The sequence below is a fragment of the Myotis daubentonii genome, chromosome 9, assembly GCF_963259705.1.
Source record: "Myotis daubentonii chromosome 9, mMyoDau2.1, whole genome shotgun sequence".
Classification (NCBI taxonomy): Eukaryota; Metazoa; Chordata; class Mammalia; order Chiroptera; family Vespertilionidae; genus Myotis; species Myotis daubentonii.
In genome coordinates, this window is record NC_081848.1 from 55,652,739 (window position 1) to 55,663,850 (window position 11,112).

Below are 11,112 nucleotides of genomic sequence, written 5' to 3' on the forward strand. Positions count from 1 at the left end.
GCCACTGTAACTGATGTGAACCTCGGCCCTGGATTGGGGTGGGGACGGTCACAGCCCTCCATCTGACACTTACATGCTTCCTATTACAACCAGAAAGTCGCCCAGTACTTGGATGCTGTACGATGTCCTTCTTCCTCTCCGCTTCATACTTTTGTGAACACCAGGTGACAATGCTGACCTGGGCCAGCAATTTTTGTAGTAAATCAAACAAGTCTTACGGTCTTTCCCCTTCAGCGTTGACCTTTGTGCCTCTCCTCCCCACCAAAGAAGTTGAGCCTAGAGATTTCCTCACTCCTGGTCTTGCTCTCTCGATACATGAGCGTGGCCGAGGAACCCTCTGCAAAGAGGGACCTGCCTGAATAACAGTAGGAAGGGAGTGTGAGCCTGGAGCGTGGCCACGCCGAGCAGCTCGGGCGGCTGCATGTGGTGATGTCCACCGGTGGGAAGGGTGTGCTCTCCCCCAGAGGAAACCGCTCTGGTCAGTGAGCTTATCCTGGTCACTGGCTCCCCTCTGATCGCTACTCTCGGGGTGACACAGAGCCCGGATGGGGAGGCCCAGTTGAGTGACCTTAAGGTTCTGCCATTGCCACATCGTAATGCCTCCCGGAGCAGAAGTAGGGCCTCCCAAGGTAGTTCTACAGGGACATTCCGGGATCCCAGACTTCTCTCCTGGACTCCAGCCCAGGAGGGTGTCTGAGGAAATTGGGGGGACTCCCTCCTTAGCCGATGTCACATTTCTGAGGATTCACGCTCCAAGTTGTCTGCGGCTAATGTGTCCCCTGCCTCCCCTCTGTGCAGTGTGTGAGAACTTCCGCTGCCCCCAAGTGCAGTGTGGCATGGGCACTGCCCTGGTGGAGGTGTGGAGCCCAGACCGCTGCTGCCCCTACAAGTCCTGTGGTAAGTCCCGGACAGGGCGGCCCCTCCCGAAGGCAGAGATCCAGGGCCCCTTTCCATCAACAGTCTTTATTGCAACTAGTAATATAATGTTGTTAAATCCACCTCAAATCCTTTGGGGAAGTAGGTGGAAGTGATCTATCATGAACACCAGTAGCTTTATATAAAAATGTAATTTTAAAAAGAGTTGAGCCTGGCCTGTGTGGCTCAGTGGTCAAGTTGACCCATGAACGAAGAGGTCACGGTTCTATTCCCAGTTATGGCACATGCCTGGGCTGTGGGCTCGATCTCCAGTAGGGAGCATGCAGGAGGCAGCCTATCCATGATTCTCTTTCATCATTGATGCTTCTATCTCTCTCTCCCTCTTCCCTTCCTCTCTTTGAAATCAATAAAAACCTGTTTAAAAAAGAGTCAGGAAACTCTAGTTTGCACCTGGATATCTTGCTTGTCTTTTTCTGCGCCTGGATGTGAACCTCGTGAAGGCAGGGGTTTTAGTCTGTCTCAGTCGTTGCTCTGGCCCCAGAGCACCGAGGAAAGCTCCGCATAGAGCAGGCACGTAAAGCCATCTGCCGAGGAGTTCCCCAGAGGAGTGTTTCACAGCCACTCTGCCTGGAGCGCCTCCCCCTGAAGCTGGAGCTGCTGCCTCCCTTCACTTGGCCGGTGGTGCCTCCGCGAGGGGGAGGAAGGCAGGCTGGAGGAGGGCTGTGCCTGCAGTGAGGCGTCCGGAGGCCCGAAGGTCCTCCACCTGGACATCTCTGGTGAGGTGGGTCCTGGCCCCTCCTGTTTTTCAGAGTGTGACTGCGACACAATCCCAGTGCCCCGGTGCCATCTGGTACGTAGAGCCTGTCCTCCCCTGGCCGGCCCCGCTTCCTTTCCTCCCTTCCCGCCCCTTCCCCTGGAGACCCTGTGCCTTCCATCTAGGACACAGAGCCTCGGGTTGCAGGTCAGTGTTCGAGTGCTAAGCCCTGCTCCCTGGGCGCAGTGCCCTTAGTTGTAAAGTGGGCGTGGTCATGCTTCAGAGCTGTGAGGATTAAGTACAGTGATGATGAAGATGGGGATGATGAGGATGCTGGTGATGATGGTGGGGATGGGGAGGATGGTGAAGATGGTGATGGTGATGATGATACTTACGACGGTAGCTAATATTAGTTGAGAGTTAACTATATGCCAGGAACTATCCTAGGGCCTTTATGTATATTATCACATTAATTCTCACGACAACCCAGTGATTCTATGATTAACTCAGTTTTACACACAAGGACATTAAGGTTAAGGTCATATAGCTAGTAATCACAGTGCCAGGATCAGGAGCCAGGAAACCTGCAAAGTTATGTTTAAAGTTATGTTTTTCACATAATTTTATGAATTATAGGTATTCCCCCCAAACCTCAACATGCATCTCCTCTCACTTTGCCTCCTGCCCCGTCCTCTCTCTCTCCCTTCAACTGGGGAAGGGAGAAGGGAAGTAGCATGAGCCCAGTGAGATGCTGTGCTGCAGCCACGCATCGGTCCCCTATTGCTCAGAGTGACAGGAGAGGCCTGAGGCCCAGAGAAGACCCTGGGGTGCTCCTCAGCAGGGAACCTCAGCGGAAGGGTGACTGAGCTCACAGGGTGCCAAGGGTCCCCAGGCCCCAGGCCCTTCTCCACTGCTGCAAGGAGAGAGGGGCTGAGGTGGCAGACTGCTCCCGAGGGCGGGGCTGGGCCTTCCCACCCGGGTGCTGACCGCCTCTGCCCCACCCAGTGGGAAAAGTCCCAGCTGGATGAGGAGTTCATGCACAGCGAGGAGAACGTGTGTGGCTGCGCCAAATACGAGTGCGGTGAGCGGGGAGGTAGAGCCAGGGTGAGTGAGCCATGGGTGGCGCGGGGGTGGGTGCTGGGCTCTCGGTGACTGTGACTGCCCTGCACACCCATGCAGTGAAGGCTGCCGTATGTCTGAGCCGAGAGCTGGGGGTGATGCAGCCGGGCCAGACGGTGGTGGAGCTCTCGGCCGATGGCGTGTGCCACACCTCCCGCTGCACTGACCTGCTGGACCCTCTCACCGGCTTCTACCAGATCAACACCACCTCTGTGCTGTGTGACGTCCACTGCGAGGCGGTAGGGGGCAGCATGGGACGGGGTGGGGGAGGGATGGTCAGAAGGGCTGGCCTGGCAGAGCCTAGATGCTCCAAGACCAGAGGGTCCCTCCAGCTCTCCCCAAGCTCTCTAGACAAGTCTAGAGCATGGGCATCAGGGGCTCCGGAGACCTCTGTGGAAAGTGCTGGAAACAGGGCTGGGTTGGGCGAGGCCAGGAGGGGAACAGCGGGAGTGAAGACCTGGCAAGGGTGGGGATTTGACAGAGAACATGTATGAAGCACCTTCTATGGCTGGCATATCCCCTAGTTTGTTTATTTCTGTGTTTGCGTTGCTGCTATCATTTGTTGAACACGTTTACATGCCCGATGCTTAGGATAGTTACTGGCTTCTAGTGAGGGCTAAAGAACTATTAATTGAATAAACAGGCTTAGAATTATTCCTGTTTTTCAGATGAAAAAACTGAGGTTTAGGGAGGTCCAGTCCTTTGTCAAAAGCCCCACAGGAACTGGGACTCAGCTAGAGGTCTATCTGGAACCGAAACTGGTACCCGTAATTACCAGAGATGGATGCCGTCTTCGAAAGGGGTGGGGAGCGCTTTATCACTGGGGCTGAGCCCAGGACCTGCAGCAAAGGAATCACAGAGTAGCCGTGGGATGACCTTCCTGCCGAGATAGAAGGAGCCTGGGGGGCCCCTTCCTGAGCGTCTACAGAGGGCCCTGCTCTGGGCTCAGAGACAAAGACAGTGGGAGAGGCAGGAGGGCGGAGGTGGGCATGTGCCGAGCCCATCCGTCTCTCCCTGTCCTGCAGAACCAGGAGTATGAGCACCCGCGGGACCTGGCGGCCTGCTGCGGCTCCTGCAGGAACGTGTCCTGCCTCTTCACTTTCCCCAACGGCACCACCTCCCTGTTCTTGGTATGCAGCCCCCTGACTACCCACCTAGGAAGGGGTTCCGGCAGGAGACACCGAGGACCAGGACCCAGGGCTGGGTACAGATGGGGTCCTGGGCAGTGCTAGGCTTGGGGCTGCACCTGTCTTCGGAGCTATACCCGATCGGTTCACCCGGGCCATCCATCTGGCCACGGTCCCCATCACCCACCTCTGTGCCCTCCAGCCCGGGGCGTCCTGGATTGCAGAGTGCGCCCGCCACCACTGCAGCAGCACCCCCCTGGGCGCCGTGCTTGTCCGCTCGCCCATCAGCTGCCCACCGCTCAATGAGACTGAGTGTGCCAAGGTCAGTGCCAGTCCCCCCGCCCCGCAGCATGGCCTGAGGCCAGGGGCGTCGGCGCTCTTACTAGTGGGTTGGGGAGAGGTCCTTTGTGCAGGGGTGTGGGAGGAGGGGTTCCCGGAGCCTGAGCCTGCCCCGCCGCCCCAGGTCCACATCTCTCCATGCCTGCCCACCTCGCACATCACAGGGCCACACACAGACACACACAAATATACACTGTTACAGACACACTGCCACGGACAGTCAACTACGCACACACCACACACTCCGCGGGGACATTAACACCTCAATATGCCAGCGCACACATGCTCACTGTCACACACCACAGCACTTTTGCACTAGTGTGGACAGCTGTCACTATGGGTACACCCCAAGGACAAGGATTTCCTGGAGGGTTTGGGGTTATTGTTAAATGATGAAAGCTCCTGAGATGAATATGGGCATTTAAAGATTTCTGACCTTACCCAGAAGATAAATACACACACACAGTCATACTCTCATACACACAATCACACCTGTACACACACATATATGCTCACAAAATCACACACACATAGAAACGCACACTCACACTTATTCACAAAGAACTGCCATGTCCATTGTCTCATCCATTTCACAGTAGAGGAGGAGGGCTCTGAGGAGAATTGCTCCCATTTTAGAAATGGGGAAATTAAGCCCAGAAGAAAGGGACAACTTATCCAGGGCTGAGACGGAGCCCAGGCCGCTCACCCAAGGGGGTCAGCTACTGCTCCCCTCCCGCCCTGGCCCTCCATGCGGGGAGCTGCCCCTGGAAAGCATCACCTTAACCCGGGCTCCAGCCTCAGTGGGAGCCGCAGACAATCTCAGTGCCAGTGTCCCAAGCAGTCAGCTCCCACCTGTGGCTCTCCCACGGCCAGCCCAGGGCCCCCGTCTTCCTCTGGCCGAGGCCTGATGGCCAGCAGGGCCTGGAGGTCCTGCCTGGGGCATCATGGGAGGAAAGGAGTCAAGTCCCTGGGACTCCCTGCCTCTTGCTGGGATCGTGGCTCCTGGTCTGGACAGGACCTCCCACCCACCTGCCCTCTTCTCCCTCCAGGTCGGGGGCTCGGTGGTCCCTTCCCTGGAAGGATGCTGCAGGGCATGTGAGTGATCATGGTGGCGACCCAGGGGTGAGGGGCTCTGGCGGGGGTGGGGGGGACAGCATGTCATGATGGGGCTAGAAGGCCAGGCCCTGGCCTGGCACCTCCGGTGGTGGCTCTTCGGGAGTGAGTAGATGAAGGGATAATCCCCAACCACGAGGTCCAGGCACTGGCACAGACAGGCAGCTGGGCAGAGGCCATGCTCACCTTCCTGTCCCAACACAAGGCCTCTGCTTCTTGTTGGAGACGGGGACGTTGGGATATTGAGTCCAGGAGGTCAGTAGCTCACTGGCCTGCCCCTGCCAAGGCCCCCAGCCCACTACATGAATTCTCCCTGTGGCCAAGAGCCGTGTCTTGGAGGGGCCTCATGGGTGGGATTCAGGCCCACAGACTCCCTGCAGAGTCTGAGTGAGAGGTCTGCACAACGGTCCTCACACCTGGCCCTGGGACCTGCAGCCCCAACCACATAGGCATGCCTGGCCAGTCAGCCTTAGCGCCTTTGCCCACATGCCTCCCCTCCCCCTCAGGTCCCAGGCGCTTCCTGGGAGGGCTATAGAATGTAAGACTTTTTATGCTCACCGCACATACTCCAAGAAAGTTGGGCTCAGTGCCTCATTGGCTGATCTCTGACCCACAGCTCATGTTCCCTGAATGTCCCGTGTGCTCTCATGTGACCTGCAACCCGTGTCCCTCTCCCCAGGTTCCCCGGGGACCCTGTTTCCCGTGGTCCCCGTTAGCCCCGCCTCTCCTCCACGGGTTAGTGTCCACTGCCGCCCAGGTACTCCTCTCGGGAGCCCATGGAACTGGAGGCGGGCAGCCGCGTTGCTATTTCCAACAATGTCCCTTCTGCTAGGTGGCCCCAGCTCTGGGGGTGGGGGTGGGGAGGGTGGCGCCCCTGCTCCCTGCCTCTGGCAGAGGCCTTTCGGCCAACAGTGCATGCTGGGTAGCAAGCTGTGCCCCCTGGGCTTGCATGGGAATGCTTCAGCGGTGCCCGCTCACCTGGCGCCCACCAATGCCCAATGCTGCCACCGCTTTGCTCCCACTGGTCACTCAGCCAGTCTCAGTCCGGACCCAGGGGCCATGGCCAGGACAGCACTCCGTTCTCCTGCCTCGTGGGAGCACAGACAGTGGACAAAGTCAGCTTAGCTCTGGCTGGGAGTCCTCCTGCCGCTGTGGTGGGAAACCTATGGTGAGGCCCCGAGGCCAGAAGAAAGGACCCCCCCCCCATTTCCAGAAGGCACCTGGGGTCACAGAGCAAGCCCGTGCTCCTGGCAAATATTTACTGAGCACCAATGTGCCAGGCCCTGTGCTAGGCACTGTAGACACAGCATACACCAGGCCTCATGGAGCTGCCATTTTAGCCGGGGGAGACAGAATAACTAGTAAAACACAGTGTATAATAGCGGGGATGCCTCTGGTTTTATGGGGACGGAAGCTTATGCAATGTGGAGGCCCTCATTCAGAAAAAGAACACAAACTTACAAAGCCAGATTGAGGTGTGAAAGGAAATATTTATTTAGAATGAGGACAGAACTCACAACAAACTGTGGACGAGGCCATGCAGAAGGCTCTGCAGCTTACACCTCAGCAGCATAACCAGCAGGGCGTCTCTGACTGGGTGGTGACACTGTCCTGGGCAGAAACCGGCTGGGGAGGGGTCAGCAGGGAGGACTGGTGCAGGGAGAGCTGCCATTCCAAGAAGGGATTCAGGGTAGGCCAGTGGTGAGGAGATGCTTGAGCAGTCGGGGGCATGAATGAGCCACGTGACTGTTGTCCGTGGGAGGCATGGTCCAGGCAGAGGAAACGGCACTCTGATCGGTCTCCATATGGATGAGCCTGCTGTGTGCACACATGATACTCAGGACTGGGGTTGCCTTCATCCAAGAAATTGCAGAATCTTAATGCTAGGAGCCCTCTTGAATAGAAAAGTTGAAAGTCAGATGGGGGTGAGGTCACCGATAGAGGTTAGAGACAGATGTTGGGACTGGGGTGGGGAGGCATCCTGCCTGTCCCCAAATCCTCTCTTCCCTAGCCCAGAGCCCCCTGGGCCATCCCAGGCACCTTCCTCTGTCTCCCCTGCCTTCTGTGCCAGCACCGTCTCCCTCCAGGGCTCTGAGTGAAAAGCTTGCCCTCTGACGGGGAGGGGCTCTAATGCATGGGCACTAACGCTGGCAGATGGACCCTCCAGCATGACACTAACTGCCCCAGTCCGGCCCATCCTGCTGCCACCGGAAGCACCTTTCAGCCACGGCCACCTCACCCACCCTGTCCCCCTAGGTAAAGAGGATGGGCGCTCCTGCAAGAAAGTGACCATCCGCATGACCATCCGCAAGAATGAATGCAGGAGCAACACCCCTGTGCGTGGCATCCACCGGGCGGTGGGGGAGGGGCAGCCAACGATGGGGAAGGGGGGTTTGGGGAGGTGGGAACTACACAGGCCGCCTCACGGGCTTGCCCATCCCCAGGTGAACCTAGTGTCCTGTGATGGGAGGTGCCCGTCCGCCAGCATCTACAACTACAACATCAACACCTACGCCCGTTTCTGCAAGTGCTGCCGAGAAGTGGGCCTGCAGCGGCGCTCCGTGCAGCTCTTCTGTGCCACCAACGCCACCTGGGTGCCCTACACAGTGCAGGAGCCCACCGACTGTGCCTGCCAGTGGTCCTGAGGCCTGCGGGAGGCGGGGGGCTGGGCCTTGGGCTGGTCGGGCCACCTCCATCACCCCTGCTTTTAGTTTCCAGCTGGCCTGTGTGGGGGGGAGGGGACGCTTCAGGTGTGGAGAGCTGGTTCATGCCAAGCCTGGAATGAGCAGAGGCACAGAGAGTGACCAGAACAGGCCACACCTGCCCATCCTGGCTCCCTCTCTAGGCTGCCCCTCCTCCACACTTGGGAAAGTGCCACAGCAGAGGGCTTGGGGACCTCTGTCTCTGGCTTGAGGCTGGAATGGGCCCTGGGTCAGGGCGGCAGCCCCTGCACACCCGTGACTCTGGCCACAGTGCTTTTGGTGGAGGGGGTGAGAGCTTTCCTAGGACACTGGGATCAGAGCTGGACCCAAAACCAAGTGCAGGGTCAGGATGTGGGAGCCCATTCTCTTTCTTGGCCACGGAGAACCACAGACACTGTAAAAGGAAAGACAGCTTTAATTGCAACACACAGCCTGCACAGAGCTGCCCAGAAGGAATTCCCAAAAGCAAAAAGGGCGGGTTCCTGGGTCTAGTCTCACCAATATCTGTGCGCTGAGACCCAGAGACTGAGGAGCAGCTCAGTGACATTCAAGTCCCCTGAGTGCCCTGGTATCCTGTTATTGACATTGTGATTTGGGAAAGGTTTAGGAGAGCAGGCCCATGCCTACTCCATACCACCCCCCCCCCGCCCCCATCCACCACAGCTGGCCTTCCTGGCATGTGGGCTGGCTCTTGTGGGTGGTGATGGGAGGGAATGGCTTCCTCAGCCAGGGCCCAGCACAGCCCACCCTCCAAGGGCCATAGTGTTCAAGGGGTACCTTCAGCTTGAAAGCAAGAGCAGCTCGGCTTTGCGGTGGCCATTTCTCTAAGGACACAGTGGCGTTGGTGTCTGGAGGGACTTCAGGTGGGTTTTGTGGTTCAGCTGGTTCTCAGCTCACTGCTTCCTGGGCCTGTTTAGCAGGAGAGCACCTGTCAGTGGGAAATGCAAGCCCTGTGTGTGCCGCCCGATTATCTGAGCATCTTCAGACCCTTGTCTCTGAACCAGAGTGTCTCCCCAAAACCAGGGCCAGGGCCCCTTCCACACACATACACACACATCCACCACCAGGTCACTTGTGCTCCTGGATCCAAACAGCATGAACATGAGGCGGTTCTGGCCAGCACCGTCCTGTATATCTGGATGGGTGTGGTTGTCCTGTGCCCCCAGGGTTGGGTTAGGGTTCTGTGCCAGGGTGGTCCCCAGCTGTTCCTGCAGACTCTCTGCGCCTGCACCTGAATTCTGTTTATATATCCAATAAACCATGGGAAGACATCGAGCCTCTGAGCATCTCTGAGGGTGTCAGGTGTGCTTTGACTCTGAAGGGCTTTCAGCTGTGAAGATAAGACCCTATTTTATGGCCCCGGAGGTCACCCTGACTTCTGCCCCGCCCATGCCCAGCACCGTGCCCCCTCAAGACAGGTCCTCAGTTGGTATCTGTTGGTTGGAATTGGACCGATTCCTAGGAGGAGGGGTGGGTAGAAAAAAGAGGACATTGGGAGCTGGGGAGCTGGCACCCAGGTGAGGGGCCTGGGGAATGCTCCCAGCTCTGTGGGGCCAGGGCACATGCTTCTCACTTAGGATGTGAATGGCAGGTCCTGAGGGTAAGTTTCATGTCTCAATGTTTCTGTATCTATTTTCCCGTTGTCTCATAAAGCTCAGTAAGTTTTTGCAAGCACTGTTGACTGTGCTGGGGTTAGGGAGAATCCAGAGAATAGCCTCAAGACTCAAGGGGTATCTATAGCATCTCCCCAACCCTTGTGTCCTCCCCACTCTGTGTGTGACTTAAAGCTTAAGAAAACCCCAGAGGCCACACAGACTGGTAAGAAATAGAAGCCCATGGTGGGAGGGTAGAGGGTAAAGGGGTCAAATATACAGTGACGGGAGGCTAGACTTTGTGTGGTGGGCACACAGTGACATACACAAATGATGTGTTATAGGGTTGTACACTTGAAACTTAGATAATGTTATTAACCAATGTCACCCAAATAAATTTATTTAAAAAAAAGAAAGGAAGAAACAGAAGCCAAGGTCCCAGCCACTCGGAGAGCTGGTATTGAGCTGGGCGCACTGGGCGGCTGCCTAGCCTGCAGCCCCCTGTGACGTATTTGCAAACACGAGGGGTTTTGAGCCCCAGAACCATCCCATTTTCCTTGCTTGGGGCTCAAGTTCCAGCCCCGATTTTCTGGGCTTAATCCTCTTCCTGTGGAAATCAATAAGGACATTGTGATGGAATGATTCACGTTCAAGGTCAGGCCGGAGCAAATTGGAGGCGACATGCTGATTTTACTGCCCTCCCTGAGCAGAGAGCCAATCCCGCTCACAGACCCCTTAACCCTTTCCTCGCCACTCCCATCAACCGTGTCAGCACCTGCCCACCTTTAGCCTCCTCCCCAAGGGCTAGGTCCCCAAGGCCTGGTCACCCATGTGTGGCCCTGCCTTTCACATTTCCCCAAGGACACTCACACACTTGTCATAGTGGTTCGGGGAAGGCAGATGGCAGTCACAGATGGAATCAAACAGGAACGACTTCAAGTTAAGATCAAACTTGTGCAAGTTCATTGGCCATATCTTGCCCCAGAAGCAGGAAGTTTTCCACTTCCAACCCTCTTTTCAAGGTTCTAGGCCCCCTCTTCCCTGCTTTCCTGGGTTGTCCCATTTGGGGAGATGGAGGAGAAGGGGAACCAAATTCCTCATTCTTTTTTTAATGGATAGCAAGTCAGATATTTTCTGTGGTTCAAATATGATAGTATATTTTTCCTTTCTAATGAGAGAGGGAGAGAGAGAGAGAGAGAAACAAATGTTCCTGCGTAGTTGGAACCTTTCATCCAAAACGATTCAGAGAACCTGGCTCCTCTGTCTTGGGAGTCTAGCATCACCAGCAAGAGCCTTCCAAAGCCGCCATGCTCATCTGCATCAGGCCAGCCCTGGGAGGAGTGCGGGGAACGTGCTCTGGAGGTTTGGGGGTGCCTGACTGAAAGTGGCTTGCTTTTATCACACTGGCCAGAACTCATGTGCGAGGCCACACCTAACTGCAAGGGAGGCTGGGAAATGTAGTCCAGCTCTGTGCCCAGGAAGAAGAGGAG

General features: G+C 56.6%; 1 protein-coding gene across 1 annotated transcript in view; it reads left to right on the forward strand.

The window, feature by feature from the left end:
- OTOG (otogelin) overlaps nt 1-9,301 on the forward strand; it is a 77,255-nt gene extending 67,954 nt beyond the window's left edge. The window contains exons 48-56 of the mRNA XM_059709062.1: nt 799-897; nt 1,686-1,726; nt 2,636-2,711; nt 2,810-2,988; nt 3,775-3,879; nt 4,079-4,198; nt 5,265-5,310; nt 7,585-7,664; nt 7,773-9,301. Of these exons, the coding sequence (XP_059565045.1) occupies nt 799-897; nt 1,686-1,726; nt 2,636-2,711; nt 2,810-2,988; nt 3,775-3,879; nt 4,079-4,198; nt 5,265-5,310; nt 7,585-7,664; nt 7,773-7,973 (947 nt within the window). The 3' untranslated portion in view covers nt 7,974-9,301. The remainder of the gene's footprint in view (nt 1-798; nt 898-1,685; nt 1,727-2,635; nt 2,712-2,809; nt 2,989-3,774; nt 3,880-4,078; nt 4,199-5,264; nt 5,311-7,584; nt 7,665-7,772) is intronic.
- Nucleotides 9,302-11,112: the final 1,811 nt, after the last annotated feature.